Raw genomic sequence first — 16220 nt, forward strand, 5'->3', positions numbered from 1 at the left:
GCGGGGTGTGATTGCAGGTGAAGCTGGGTGAACTCTGTGGATTGGCAGCAGCAGGGCATCTCTGCTTCTCCTCGTCCTCCAGCGCGACGCTTGTTCTCGACATCAACTGAATCACACAAGCAGAAAATGATGCTGGCATCGCTTCCGGTTACTCACATTTACATGACCCAATTTACTCTGAACAGATCCGTATTCCCATTAATACTACATAGTTTACTCTGATACCTCCAAGCTCAATAGTAACCAACATGGCAACATTATATTCTAAGCAACTAACATATACAGTGGTGTGAAAAAGTGTTGGCCCCCTTCCTGTTTTTTTTATTTTTTGCATATTTGTCACACTTAAAAGATTCAGATCATCAAACAAATGTTAATATTATACAAAGATAATGCAAGTAAATACAAAATGCAGTTTTTAAATGATAATTTATTTTATTAAGGGAAAAAAGCTGTCCAAACCTGCCTGGCCCTACGTGAAAAAGTAATTGCCCCTAAATCTAATAACTGGTTGTGCCACGCTTTGCAGCAACAACTGCAATCAAGTGGAAAGATTCGACATCTTTTTCAGAATGAAACTACTGTTCCTTCTGTTGTATTTCACTGGAGTAATTATCGTTATGATGTTCCTTGGAAGAATGTGTGGTCGTTACCCAATAAATATTTAATTATGAACAAGGTTAAAGAGGTATCCTTTAAATTGCTACATCGAGTTTACCCTGCATGTTTATATTAAAAAAATGCTTCCGGAGAAGGATCCTCTTTGTTCCTTTTGTGGAATGGTAGATGAGTCTGTCTCTCATCTCTTTTGGGAATGTACCCATGTAACCATTTTTTGGAAAAAAATCTGTTTATTTATATATTCTTCTGTCTTAGACAATTTTTCTTTGTTGTACAAGGATGTTTTATTTGGTTTTTATCTTGTTGATAAGAATCTAAAGGACAAATATTTTCTAATAAATCTATTTATTTTGCTAGCAAAATGTTTTATACATAAGTGCACATTTTTGTCTGTAAAGCCCCTATTTCTTATATTTTGTAAAGGTCTGAAGTATTACTTGGAAACAATATCTACCTCCAGCAATGTTAAAGTCTTAAAATCGATAACATTGTGTGCATCTTATAATATTGGTTCTTTCCTATAACACAGTTGACTGAATGCTCGGTCACCTTTTGCCTGGTTGTTAAAAAGTGCCTTTTGAGGCACCTTTACTTTATATAATGTAATTTATATTACAAACATTATATTGCCCCGTATGTTTGTTGTTTTGTTCTTTATTTCTTTTTGTTTTGTGATTTTGTATATTTTTGTATACTTGTTGCTAATCCTAATAAAGGAAGGAAAAAAAAGAAAAAGAAAGAAGGAAGTAGCTTTGACGGTGCTAAAAAAATAAAATTAAAATAATAATAATAATAATAATAAAAAATAAATAAATAAATAAATAAAAACTACAAGCACACCATTTGCGTCATCAGTGTTTCCGCGTTGCGTGTCGTGACAACGAGGAACTCAGAATTCAAGGAAATGAAATGAAATATAAAACTAAATAAATAGTTTTATAGTATTTTTTTAAATTCACTTTTTTATTGTATTTAACCATTTTGTAATATTGGACAAAAACAAAGCCATTATCGTTTAAAACATTTCATAATATACATTTTCACAAACTAGCACGTTTTTCCAAATTATCAATATTTTTTTTATTATAATAGACTTAATTTCCCAATGGCACTTAATTTTGAATATACCACTATTCATGCTAACCCTTTTATTATAAATATATAGAAATACTAAACTTAACTTCAAATTAAACAAGATATAACATTGTGAGTCGTTAAAGAGATTGCTCCTGTTATTAAAAAAAAAACGATTTAACATCTCTGGTTGCAGTTTAGCATTTAAATAATCATTAAAAAAAACAATGATCCAAAAGTGAAGTTGTCGTGAAACATACAGAATTTATCTTGTAGTAAATGTAAAATATATGAAGATAATGCAATATTCAGGGTGTTGTGCTACTTTTTTTTATTTCTAAAAGTATATGTCTGTGTCAATAGGTGTGATCTGACTCTGTACACAGTTACAGTAAGGTCAAAGTCCAGCACATTTTGTCTGTCTCTCCAACACATCCCTGTAAAGACACAAACCCATTTCACAGCCTCATTTCTTTACTTTTCTACTGCAATATTCAAATTCACTTCCCATACTTTGCAAAATTAAATATTTCACAAACTGTGATCTCATGACACTTAAACAAACTACTGGGATAAAGATGTTACAGTGATGTTGTCACCATTATCAATGCTTAGAAACTTCTAGCAGCAGATGATGAATAATTAGTTGGATATTTGGACCACAAAGATGACTTTAGGTAATGTGAATAAGGATAGTATTCTAATATACTATGTTATTTCTATAGCACCTTTCATACATAAAATGCAGTACAAAGGCCAAAATAGAAACATTATTTTGAGAATAAAGCATATAAAAACAATAATAGGGAACAGAAATGTATATGAAAAACAAATATTCAGTGTCATTTCGGTAGCAATTTATTTTGTTTCGCAAGTACATACTATGTAGTTATTATAGTATAACTAGGTAATAACTAGGTACTAACCCTGAACCTACCCCTAAACCTAACCTTAACCCATGTAATTACCTTATATTACAGTACAGTTTAGGTAAGTACACTGTAAGTACACGTACTGTAAAATAAAGTGCGAACATTTCAATGGTACCTTTAAAATGCAACTCAAAATATAAACACTATTTAGGGGAAAAAAGTATAAAAACAATAATAAACAACCAAAAAAAAAAATACAAAATACATAAAAATAAATATACAACATCAATTCACACCCTTCATTCAAAAAAGCAGTTCAAATTTAAAAATATAAACATTATTTAAGGGAGAAAAGTATAAAATAATAAATAATAAGCAACAAGAATGACAAAAAAGCACATAAAAATAAATATTCAATGTTAATTTGCACCTTTCATTCCTAAAACAAGCTCAAAAGTCAAAATATAAACAATAGGGAGGGGAAAAAACAATAAACAACAAGGATGACAAGAAAGCATATTAAAATAAACAAACATAAATAAAACAAAAACAAAAATAAACATGCAATGTTATTTCTATACAACCTTTCATACCTAAAACAAGCTCAAAGGTCAAAATAGAAACACTAGTTACAGAGGAAAAAACTAAAACAATAAGCAACAAGGATGACAAGAAAGCATATTAAAATAAACAAACATAAAACATAAATAAAACAAAAACAAAAATGCCATGTTATTTCTATACCACCTTTCATACCTAAAACAAGCTCAAAGGCCAAAATATAAACAATATTTAGGGAAAAAGCATAAAAATAATAATAAGCAATGAGAATGACAAATAAGCATATCTTTAAAGTATGCGTTTGCTTTATAAAATGAGAAAGCTCGGATCGCGTGTAATTTCACAATGGCACGGAGAGAAGCTTAACCTGATTTCTTCTGGAGATCTTAATTTCTCTTAATTAATCTTCAGAGCATGTCTCTCCATCTTTTATAGCCTTGTTTCTCAAATGAGAGCTAAAACATAAATCAAGCCCATCATTTCTTCCCTCCGCCTTTAGTATTCAGATGCTCATCATCTTATTTAGCTATGATATTTCAGGGTCCACCCAGTTTCTCATCTTCATGGACATTTACAAACCGGGGCCAATCTACTGAGGTGCTACTGATAAGGTAATGGCTAATAAGAGGACGTGGCTGAAAACATGCTGCCCCTCCCTGGACCGCTTCCCTTCTGGGTGAGGTTAGTGTGTGAAGACTATGGTAAAAGCTGCCAGGTTTTTGGTGCACAATGGCACGGAGAGAAGCTTAACCTGATTTCTTCTGGAGATCTTAATTTCTCATCTTCAGAGCATGTCTCTCCATCTTTTATAGCCTTGTTTCTCAAATGAGAGCTAAAACATAAATCAAGCCCATCATTTCTTCCCTCCGCCTTTAGTATTCAGATGCTCATCATCTTATTTAGCTATGATATTTCAGGGTCCACCCAGTTTCTCATCTTCATGGACATTTACAAACCGGGGCCAATCTACTGAGGTGCTACTGATAAGGTAATGGCTAATAAGAGGACGTGGCTGAAAACATGCTGCCCCTCCCTGGACCGCTTCCCTTCTGGGTGAGGTTAGTGTGTGAAGACTAACCTGGAGTTGATACGGACAATGATCAGGCTGAGAAAAGAGCGGAAAAGCCAAGAAACTTTGGGAGTATGAGAGAGAAGTCAATGAGAAGACAACATTTTGAACGCTGAAGGCATCGAAATCAAGGCAGAACATCAATTTAAGTGACGTTTAAGGAGGAACAACACCATCATCATGGTAACCCTGAACACTCAATCGCTCACCGTGTTGGTGGGAATAATCTGACTGTTTGAGTTCGCACTAACGCTCATTACCTTCAGCCTGGTGGTTTCTGAAGGCCACAACAGCACTTCATTCTGGGCCTGGTGCATGTTCACCTGGTGCTTCTGCTGCTTCATGAACCTCCTCATCATCATCCTGGAGTTCACCAGCCTCAACACCAAGGTGCCCATCTCTTGGGATGACTTCACTACGGCTTTTGCGATGTTGTCCACACTTATGCTGTAGGCCGCTTCCATCATCTACCTCACGTTTTACGTATTCTCCTCATGTTTGGTCAAGATCACTTGGCCACAGTGATGTTGTGCGTGTGCTTCGGTCTCTACGCAGCTGAGGTGGGACTGACCCGAGTCAAAGCCGGGGAGATCAGCGGGTTCCTGTCCACCGTGCCGGGCTTGCTGAAGGTCCTGGAGGCGTTCGAGGCCTGCATCATCTTCATCTGTCTGGATTCGGGCTTGTACAGCAGGTTTCCTGGGCTCTAGTGGTGCGTGGCTGTCTACTCAATCTGCTTCATCATTGCTCTACTTATCATCATCCTCACCTTCGGCAGGTTGTTGGCTCGAATCCCCATCCCACTGGACAAATGTCTGACGGGGTACAACATACTGGCGGTTCTAATGTACCTCACGGCTGTGGTGGTATGGCCCGTCTACAGTTTCCAGAAAGTGCTGAGACTATCAGTCTGCAGAAACTGTCTCTGGAGCAGGCTGGTCATTGTGTCCTGCATGACTGCATCAATCTGATCATCTACATCGTGGATACGGTTTACTCAGTGCGTCTGGTGATCTTCGTTTCACCTGCCTAGAAAACCACAATGGTTGTGTGATAAAGTGCTTGTGATGTTCCTCATTTGTAAGTTGTGAAATGTAAAATCTACTAAAAGTAGCCAGTTTGTGGCATCAGCTTGGATGAGAAGTATAGCTGTTATATATATTACCAGTGAAACCGCAGAAAGCGAAAGAAAGAGAGAAAACACATCAGTTTGCCTTCATCATTATGTATTTATGAGTGTAAACCATAATGCTCAAAGAATAACCGAGAATAACCGAGATATTCTGTATAAAAACAAATCTCTTTTCTTTCAGCGCTGGTTTGATGAAAATATTCGAATCGTAAATCAATTGTATAATGAGAATGGCCACTTACTAAACTATGAAGAATTTAATTGTCGTGTTAAGATTCCCATTACCCCTAAAGAATTTGCTATTGTTTTTGATGCCATACCAAATGGAGTTATTAGACTGTTTCAAAAGATCCTGATTCATTTAGGTCCTACTGTTTCAGTGGTGGGGAAACATTGATTTTCAGACACTTCTTCTAAAAAGTCAATACGTTTGTTATTTCTTAATGAATTTGTGTCAGTTCCAAATGTTACAGTTTATTGGAATACTTTTGTTTCTGATATTGCCTGGAGGAAAGTTTGGCTGATTCCAAATAGATACTTCATTACTAATAAGATAAAAGAAATTTCCTTTATCAATTATCCATTGTATATCCTGTTAAATACGGTCTTAAAGAAATACAAAAAAGATATTGATACAAACTGTTCTTTTTGTAAACAGCACCCAGAGACTATAGTGCATTTATTTTGGCACTGCCATTACTCTAATTGCTGTGTTATTTGTTAATGAGAATATTGATAAAGAATTTTCTTTACTTTGGGGGAAATGCTTTGTTTGGATTTGTTAATTGGAAAAAAGTGCATTTACAGGAAAACAAAATATACTTAATATTTTTATTTGGTTAACAAAATTTTATATACATAAATGTAAATTCTCAAGTCAGAAGCCACTTTTTTTGTTTAGCTTGCCTGAAATACAGCATTACTTCGGGACTATTTCAAGTAATAAGCTTTAAAAACAATTGAAATTTGTAAGTTGTTCAATCGTTTTCTTTGAATGCGATGTGTTTTGCTTAATTATATACCCGTCTTGTATTTTTTTTTTCATTATTATTGTTCATTTTTTATTGTTATTTTATATTTTTGTATTGTAACTGCTTTCTTATTTGCTGACAATTCTCTCATAAAAAAAGCGTTGAATTTTTCTTCTTAAGAATGCGTCTCGTTTCACGCGAGTAAGTATAATTTTTTACTAATTTCAAAAATAATTGAACTAAAGGTTTTATGTTAATTGCTATCAAAATGTATGAGTTAGTTACTCAGTGCCTCACGTTAAGAGTAATTAACATACATGAGTACAACAAACTCAAAAAATAATAGTTGTTTACGTAAAATTGGAGACATTATAATAAAAAAAATTTATGTGACTGATTACCTCAAAGTTTTCTCAACTTCAGGTTTACAGTGTAACTGTAACATTCATTGTCAACTTAATATTGATCTTTGATCCTAACAATGACTCTAGATGAACTCTTATGCAACGTATGCTAACATAATGTTAATGTTAATGTACTAAAGATAACAGCAAATAATTGAGATGCTCAGGAGGATGACCTTCAACCTTGTCATCCTCATAAAACCCCATGAAATGTTACCAGTGTTTTGGGACTGGAGTAACCAACACAATCCACTGATAATACACCCACTTACATTATCCAATAAGTTCCCTATAGATAAATCAAACCCGCCCTAGATTTCTTTCACTCATCTTTCATTCAGAAATGCATTACAATATAGAAGTAAAATGACTTGTGAATGCCATTTCATGCTGACTGAGTTGAATATATGCATCTTTTTTATAAATATTAAATTACCTATTGCTTATAATCTCTCTGCTCTATTTCAAATTCTATCAGCTTATAGTTTGTCAGCTAGTGCAAGTATACTTTAATCTCAATAACACTTTATTAACTCAATAACACTTTAAACACAAAACTAATAGGGATTACAATGTACAGCCAAGTCATTATCATGACCAGTTGAATGCCAACACTTCAAGTATTTTTTGTTATTGTTTTTTTGAGTTTTAAAAAAATGATCTTGTTGTTGTTGTTTTATCTATTATTTAACCTGGATTTCAACATGAAAATAGCAGCTGGCATTTAAAACAACACACATACAGACAGACAGAGGCAAAATGGTGTAAAAAAAAAAAAAAAAAAAGTGATAAAACATAATTTTGACTTTTCATGTCATTATGATAATAACTTTTTATTTAATAATTGTCACTTTGTATTTTAGAAATTTGACTTATGATAACTATGACATTTTACCATTTTATTGAAACTTTGTCATAATTTAAACTTTTTAAATCATAATTATGGTCATTCGTATCTCAGAATTTTGACTTTTTGTGTCACACTTTAGATTTTTTTACCAAAGCATGGTTAATTATTATTATGCAGAGGAAATGGGCTTCAGTAGCAAATAAAACTGAAGATGTTGCGCAATGAAGAGAAAAGCTCTAAATCATTTTACAAGCCGTAGACAAAGAAAGAGTTCTGCTAGATTGTTTGCTTTATCTGTCAAACATTCTTGGCCTATATAAACCTAGTACTCCACATCATACTGTTATTAGGACAAGTAAAAGAATAATCCAATTGAAACTTTCCTGTGATTAAACCAGAAGTTATCTTGAGGTGGGACTGAAGCCCATAGCTGAAGATTAGAAAGAGCCCGGCTCTACCAGAGTCCAGGGTTTGGAATCAGCTCATAGGACAACAACAGACCAGCGGCCAATGAGAACCTGGAGAAAGGTCATAAAAGCGATAAGCTCGAAACGGCTTCTGTTCTAGTGTCAACATGATCAAACATGTTTGTAGCCACCTGAGAAGGAACTGAATTTTTACTTCTGGCTATTGATTTTTCAAGAATCCCTGTGGAATACAAAAACCTGAGGACGACGTGAGGAGAGTTTAACTGGATCTGTTATGGATTTGTTGACATTTATGGCACAGTAAAACTACACAAAGAAGCTCAGAAGAATGTAAGACGGTTTTGAGAAATCAAATCATTGGGATTCTGAAAAAAAACAAAAAGGCTTTGGTATTGGTGAAAGAGTTTCGTGATGTTGCACTTGGATTTCAGAACACTGATTCTGCCTATTGGCATTGTTCGGACAGTGGAGGTGGTTCTAACATGCATCTGCTTTGCACTGGCGGCGTCAGCGGGAATCCCGAACACAGCCACGTCCCATTGGGCTTGGTGCATGTTCTGCTGGTGCTTCTGCTGTTTCACGACCCTCCTCATCATCGTTTTGGAGTTTACCAACCTGAACACCAAAGTGCCCATTTCCTGGGAAGACTTCACCATGGCTTTTGCTATGTTGGCCACACTTATGATGGTCACCATCGCAATCATCTACCCCACGTTCTTCGCCTGCCCCTCCTGCTCCAGGCAGATCGGGGCGTCTGCGGTGTCCTGGTTGTGTTTCGGGCTGTACGCCGCCGAGGTCTGGTTGGTCCACAAAAGACCTGGTGAAACCAGCGGCTTTCTCACCACCGTTCCTGGTCTCCTCAAGATCCTGGAGACATTCGTCACCTGCATCATATTCACGTCTTCGAGTCCCGCCGAATATAAGGAGGTTCCAGGGACGCAGTGGTGCGTGGCCGTCTACTCCATATGCTTTGTTTTTTCATTGCTGATTATTTTCCTCACCATCGCCAAGTTGGCTTCCATCTTTCCATTTTCTTTTGACAAAGCGGTCATTAGCTTCAACATCCTGGCTGTGGCTATGTACGCAACCGCTGTTGTTATCTGGCCACTCTATGTGTTTGACGGAAACCCACGTCCAAATAATTGTAACCGGTGTTCGTGGGATGATCTGGTGGTGGTGACCATCATGACCATAATCAACTTCTTTGTGTACACTGGAGATTTGGCCTACTCTGTTAAAATAGTATTCTTTACCTATCACGGCCAGGAGTAACGCCTTACCCATGCCATATCTTTGGTTTAACATGAAAAAATATTCTATGTAACATGTGTAAGGATGTTTTTGGATATATAAGGAGCGGTCACATACCTTACACGAAATATCACGGGCAAAAAAAGGTCCTTTGTTTGTCAGCAATGTAGTGATGCATGAAGCACCGCTTACTGAGAGGTCACTTCCAAACTAAGAAGTTTCAACGAGGCGAAAACGCGAGTTTAATGTTGAACAAACTTGAATCTGATGCGGAAAATGCGCGGGTTCGAATTATTGAGATGACCGGATTTCACCCGCGGATTTTCGCCATGCAAAAAGGTAAATGTGGCCGCACCCTAATTAGTCAGACACATTATGTAGATGGTTTAGTACAGATGAGGTATTAATTCTCAGGAAGTCACACATGGCTAATAGTAAATTATGTAAGTTAATTATGAAATCATTAGCCTATATAGCCTACTACCATCACTACACTAAGGTATCGATTTATATCACTCCACAATAATATACTTGACTATAACTTTGTACAGTGATTTTTATTTTTGTTACCAATATTATTTTTGTCTGTTGTCGTACATTCTCGCAGAAAGCCGAAAGGTTGTATGATGTGAGAGATATTCAGAGACAATTAGAAGTTTATGAGATTTCGTAGCGGTTTATAATCTAAATCCAGCCTAAGCAGTGTCACAAAAAAATGAAGAAATGGTTGAGGTTTACCCTGTTGATTTAATCTGAAAAGATACTAAATAATTCAAATTAAAGTATATATTTTTACAATGTGTCTGTGTTTTATTTGGTATAATATTAATAATGACATTTTTATGTTAACAATGCTTTTTTGAATTACATTAACATTTTAATTAACATTAACCTTGTGAATTGATAATAAAGATGATCTAATAATAAGGAAACGTTCTTTGCAATAATTCATTCTCCAAACATAAAAGCAGGACAGGATGACAAAGAAAATCTAAATAAAACAATTTTATTAGAAAAATAGTTGCTTTTTATCTTGCATGTCTCACACACATTTGTTTGCCATACATTTTTGCAATATGTTAGATATGTGTTTTTGTATATGACTACACAGGTGTAAAAGTAAAACCACTATGATCTTCGGAAGAGAGTTTGTTTTTACTAATGTTAGTGAGAAAGTACAATAAAAAATACATAAATATGGGCATAAATAAAGCCAGAGTAACAGGAAACATGGAGGTTCAAACTGTTCCAAACAATCTTTATCTATCCGTTAATATGGAACATACAATTTTATCAAATGTAATTCATAAAAGATTTGAACATTCACCATTTAAAAGCCTTAACAAGGACATAAAATACATAAAACAAACAAAACCCATAAAACCTGAAATGAATCTATTTGTAGAAACCAGATGACTGAATATTTCATGCACCATATTGAGTATATAGTTTAAATGTTTAAACTGCAAAAACTTAGAGTTAAACATTCTGATTTCCAGTGTTATGTATAAAAACAATAAAATAGTGCAAACCAAAACATGCAGACATTATGACAAAACGTAAAATCTTAATATGTGTAACATCGGTTCAAGTCTCCAGTCGAGAGTGACAAGAGAGGTAGAGCTCACTGTTACACGTAAACACGTACATTTCAGCTGATTGTTCAGTTCAAGGCTTTAGTAGAGCGAATCAGAAATGTAAAATATCTTTCTGGTGCAGTAAAACAGCTCTTGACTCAGTGCCTGTATCTTGAGAGCAGCTACTGGTCCCTCTTCACTTCACTTTATGTCCATCTACATACCTTAAAACACACGTTGAGTTCCAGCTGATGATCTTACATCTGCAAGGTTTCTCTCACTAGCTGCTCTTGAGGCTGACAATGGCGTTGATGAAGAACTCGTACCAGAAGAAGGTGAAGCCTGTGGACAGAGCGGCCTTCAGGAGACTGGGGGAGAGACCCTTAAAGAAACCCCGGAGCCTTTCCTCTCTGCCGATCCTCACCACACAGTCCACAAATCCATGATACGTCCGCACCTGCACAGAAAACACAAGAAATAAGAATTAATTTGTAAAACAGATGAACCTGCACTACCATTTAAAAGGGTTTTTGAAAGAAATCTCTTATTATGTTCACCAAGGCTGCATTTATTTGATCAAAAACACAGTAAAATATTATTACAATTTAAAATAACCATTTTCAATTTGGATATATTTTAAAATGTAATTTATTCCTGTAATTTATTCCTCATTCCTCCAGTCTTCAGTGTCACATGATCTTCAGAAATCACTCTGATATGATGATTTGATGCTCAAGAAAGATTTATTATTATCAATGTTGAAAACAGTTGTGCTGCTTCATATCTGTTTCACGATTCTTTTGAACGGTTCATTTAAAATAGGAATCTTTTGTAACATTATAAATGTCTTCACAGCCACTTTCCATCAATTTAATGCATCCCTGCTGAATAAAAGTAGTCATTTCTTTAAAAAAAAAAGTCTTACAGACCCCAAAATTTTAATCAAAAGTGTATTCAGCTAAAAAATGCCTACAATCTACAGGTATAAAATAGCAGAAGTGTCATTCTTAAGGTTTAGTAACAGTGAAGTTAGCCTAGCAAGCAGAAATAGTTATTATAGGGACATTGATCAAAGCTACAGTCTTTTGGTTAGCAGCTCAGATCTTTAACCTCCACCCACCTGTCCGAACTTCATCCTGGCCTCTTCAAATCCACCCACTTGAAGTCTCTTTTTAATCAGGTCAAACGGATACGTCATTGTTTTACTGATGACTCCAGCACAACTACCGCTGATCAGACTGTGTAAAGCTCCTGAAAACAGACATGACACCACAGCAACATTACCACTGGGACAGAAAAGCAGCTTACACAAGCTTTAAACTACATTTACATTTAGACATTTAGCAGACGCTTTTATCCAAAGCGACTTACAAATGAGGACAATGGAAGCAATCAAAATCAACAAAAGAGCAATGATATACAAGTGCTACAACAAATCTCAGTTTGCTTAAACGCAATACACGTAGCAAGGGTTTTTTAAATAATATAATAAATAAAAAGAAAACAGACAGAATAGAAAAAGAATAGAGCAAGCTAGTGTTAGGGGCCTTTTTTGCTTTTGTTAATCAGAAATCAGAAAGTCAGAATTATAATTGTATAATAAATAAAAAGAAAACAAACAGATAGAATGCAAAAAGATAAGAGAAGCAAGTGTTAGTTTTTGTTTTAAGAAAACAAGCAGTTAGTAAATAAATAGTATGCAAGTTTAAAAGGGGCAAGTTCTTTTTATTAAGAATAGAATTAGAATAGAGAGTGCTAGAGTTAGAGGGTCAAATAAAGATGGAAGAGGTGTGTTTTCAGTCGATTCTTGAAGATGGCTAAGGAACTAAAAAAATAAAACTAAAATAAAACTAAAAAACTAATTTTTTAAACAAAAAAAAAAAAAAGGTTTCTATTATTTGAAATACAGCTGAAATAAAATATAAATATTAGATGAGAAACTTAAAAATCTTAAATGAAAATTAGAAATGTTGCCTTGGGGACTAAATAAAAATAAGTTGAAGTTGAAGAATGACTAAAACTAAAAATGAAATAAAAATAAATGAAAGCTAAACAAAATAAAAAAATCTAATTACATTTTTTAAAAAGCACAAAAAAAAAAACTTTTACAAAAATAAAAATGAAAACTGAAAATATAAAAATAAAAGCTAATTGGCTGAATAAAAAAAATTAAGAATTTTGTAAAAGCAAATAAATAAATACGATCTAATTCAAAAAAGCTAAAGGCTCATTCAAAATATTAATAAATATTATAATGGTACATAAAAAAAATACTGAAATAACACAGTTTAAAAATATACTCTGACCTTTAGATTTGGTGTCTTGGGGCTCCAGAAGTTTCTTTATGATATTATAAAAGAAAAACTGCAAGCCTGCATATGGAAACACGGCCACTAGGGTGGGTGTGAGGCCCCTGTAGAAGGTGAAGGGCCCCTCTGTGCGGAACATTGTGACCACGGCATGCCTGAGGTTACGATACATCTGCACATATGAGAAAAAATCTGTGGGTTTCATTAAAGCCTAGCAAAAAGAGAACTGCAGGAATCTTGCACTGATTGGTAGCAGAGCATGACCTTTTAAAACTACCATTTTCATTCAGTTATTTATTTTACCTGTCCACCCTTTCAGATGCATTCAGACACAGCGCATTCAAATGATTTAGTAACACGTAATATCACACTTTTGTGACCCCTGACCTTGGGTTCGCCCTGAGCAGCGAAGCGTGTGCGGAGGGTATCCAGCGGCTGGCAGGCGACGGTGGCGGAGCAGGCGGCCAAACCGCCGCAGATGAAATGCACTCCTGGTGTCTGGCTGTTATAGGCCGTCTTCTTATGGACCAGCTCTGTTAAGGCTTCAAAACTCGCAAACTAGGACAGAACAGACAAACAGGAAAAAAATGAGTTTCAAGAGAATTTGTCAAATATCTACAACTGTGTAAAGGATGACCACTAATGTTTGATATCTCTAAAATACCAAATAGGATAAGCTACATGTAGAATAGAATCAAATAGAATAAAACAGAATTGAATATGAACTAATTTATTGCTTCAAGTTGAAAGACGAATGAAATAGAAAATAACATTTATTGCAACAACATCGGGACCAGAATTATTATTATTATTAACTAAAACTATTAAAAATAATTTTCAGCAACTCAAAGCCGAAATAAAATATAAAATATTCGATGAAAAACAGAAAACGTAAACAAAAATTAGAAATGTTGTCTCGGCAAATACGTTTAAGTTGATTAAAATGACAAAAACTAAAACTGAAGTAAAAATGTAATAGAAATCGATTAAAACTAATAACAAGCACATAACAAAATAAAAAAAACGAATAAAAATATAAACATAAAAGCTATTCAAAATACTAATATATAAAACACTGAAATAAAAATAAATGAAAGCTAAATTAAAATATATAAAACAAAAACAATATGTAAATGTATATATAAATAATACTAAAATAACCATGATCAGGACTAACTTGATCTTTATTTATGACAACAAAGCTAAAAGAAATAGAATAGAATAGAAAAATCCTAGCAGAATAGAACAGAAGAGAATCTTTTTCTATCCTTACAATAGGGTCAGTTTACAATTTCCAGTTCAATTTAAGGTCAAAACCTTTTTTTAATGTGGTTTAATAATTAAATAGGAAGATGATTCCTATTTTCCTGGCCTCATCAAAATTGTATGTATGTTAGGAATACATATTATTTATCTCCAAGTACCTGAACTGCCCCATAACACACAGACAGCAGCTGGGCAGGAATGTGACCTTTCCAGAAAGCAGGAAGTCCTTCTTCAGTCATAATACAGCGTGTGGCCTGCCATAAACCCCAGTACTTCCCCTGACGATTCCTCCAGGACACCTGCTCGATCTGCAACTGCGCACAGACCCACACGCACAAAACAGTCAACATGATGCTGTTCTAGAAGAACTGTGTGAATGTGAAGAATTGAAAAGGTCTAAAAGTGTAGCACTGCCACCTTGAGGCCTGTCCATCAGTTGCTATGGCACAGAAACTACAAAACAAACTAATTCAAGCACAAACAGGCTCATGGAGTGCATCTTCTGGTGGGCATTTGTAACCAGTTTAAAGCAGATGAACAGTCTTCTTTCAACTGAGCGTGCTCAGTAGAGCCGTGGATTTGAGAGTGGAACTAAAATTCCACAGGTAGACGTGACTCATGTTTTAGGCACGAGGATGCTTATATGAATCAGATGTACTAGAATAGAGACGATTGTGTTAGCTGTGGATGAAAACAGCTTTAGTTGAATGTGTTAATATTTATGTTTTCATTTCATTATTATGTACAGTTCGGAAACTCAAGAGCACTCTGACTCATGAAAGTTCTTACCTGAAACCTGATTTTGACGACATCCAGAGGGCTGATGAGGGCACGGGTGACCATACCCGCCGCTGACCCGGCCAGAGCAGCTTCCTCCGGGGTGAAAGCCGTGCCGGGGGAGTTTGGATCATAGCCTACCATTCCTGCTCGGATCACGCGACATAAACTACAGCCACAGCCTGTGAAATTCAGTGGAATTAAATTAAATTAAAAATACTAATAATATATATACATACAGGTGCATCTCAATAAATTAGAATGTCGTGGAAAAGTTCATTTATTTCAGTAATTCAACTCAAATTGTGAAACTCGTGTATTAAATAAATTCAATGCACACAGACTGAAGTAGTTTAAGTCTTTGGTTCTTTTAATTGTGATGATTTTGGCTCACATTTAACAAAAACCCACCAATTCACCATCTCAACAAATTAGAATATGGTGACATGCCAATCAGCTAATCAACACAAAACACCTGCAAAGGTTTCCTGAGCCTTCAAAATGGCCTCTCAGTTTGGTTCACTAGGCTACACAAGCATGGGGAAGACTGCTGATCTGACAGTTGTCCACAAGACAATCATTGACACCCTTCACAAGGAGCCACAAACATTCATTGCCAGTTTATTAACTTTTCCACAACATTCTAATTTATTGAGATGCACCTGTATACATCAATTTGGCTGATGTGGATGGATAATAACTTCAGTGGAATAAATTAAATAATGCAACAAAAAATATAATATTAATTATAATATGAAAAAAATCACTATGACTGGTTTGAATGGATGACAACTACAGTAGAATTAAGTTAAATAAACCAAATAATAATGATAATAATAAAATGTATCTAAAAAATTTAATATAATACATATTTAATGCATGTTTATGCTATTTTATATGTATTGTTTAAAATATTATTGATAAATTTACTACTCAACATGACAGCAGTTGACATAAACACAATGGCTGCGTTTCAAAACCTATTGCGCTAGATGGGCAGCTTTAGATGGTTTCGACCGGGACGTGCTTATGATGCCCAAAAATGTTGTCTTGGTAAGCAG

General features: G+C 34.9%; 2 protein-coding genes and 1 pseudogene across 2 annotated transcripts in view; 2 read left to right on the top strand and 1 right to left on the bottom strand.

The window, feature by feature from the left end:
- Positions 1 to 4377: 4377 nt before the first annotated feature.
- On the top strand, positions 4378 to 5227 carry LOC107563259 (myeloid-associated differentiation marker homolog; annotated as a pseudogene).
- A 3163-nt stretch (positions 5228 to 8390) lies between these two features.
- Positions 8391 to 16220, top strand: part of LOC107563234 (myeloid-associated differentiation marker homolog) — an 18374-nt gene continuing 10544 nt past the window's right edge. Inside the window, exons 1-2 of the mRNA XM_016248049.1 lie at positions 8391 to 9514; positions 14003 to 14007. Coding sequence (XP_016103535.1) covers positions 8391 to 9251 — 861 coding nt within the window. The 3' untranslated portion in view covers positions 9252 to 9514; positions 14003 to 14007. The remainder of the gene's footprint in view (positions 9515 to 14002; positions 14008 to 16220) is intronic.
- LOC107563233 (mitochondrial thiamine pyrophosphate carrier-like) overlaps positions 10233 to 16220 on the bottom strand; it is a 6644-nt gene continuing 656 nt past the window's right edge. Inside the window, exons 2-7 of the mRNA XM_016248048.1 lie at positions 15172 to 15341; positions 14541 to 14696; positions 13504 to 13674; positions 13114 to 13288; positions 11928 to 12058; positions 10233 to 11264 (exon numbers count right to left, since the gene is read on the bottom strand). Coding sequence (XP_016103534.1) covers positions 11088 to 11264; positions 11928 to 12058; positions 13114 to 13288; positions 13504 to 13674; positions 14541 to 14696; positions 15172 to 15303 — 942 coding nt within the window. The 5' untranslated portion in view covers positions 15304 to 15341 and the 3' untranslated portion in view covers positions 10233 to 11087. The remainder of the gene's footprint in view (positions 11265 to 11927; positions 12059 to 13113; positions 13289 to 13503; positions 13675 to 14540; positions 14697 to 15171; positions 15342 to 16220) is intronic.

This window comes from Sinocyclocheilus grahami, unplaced genomic scaffold, assembly GCF_001515645.1.
Source record: "Sinocyclocheilus grahami isolate Dianchi unplaced genomic scaffold, SAMN03320097.WGS_v1.1 scaffold863.1, whole genome shotgun sequence".
Classification (NCBI taxonomy): Eukaryota; Metazoa; Chordata; class Actinopteri; order Cypriniformes; family Cyprinidae; genus Sinocyclocheilus; species Sinocyclocheilus grahami.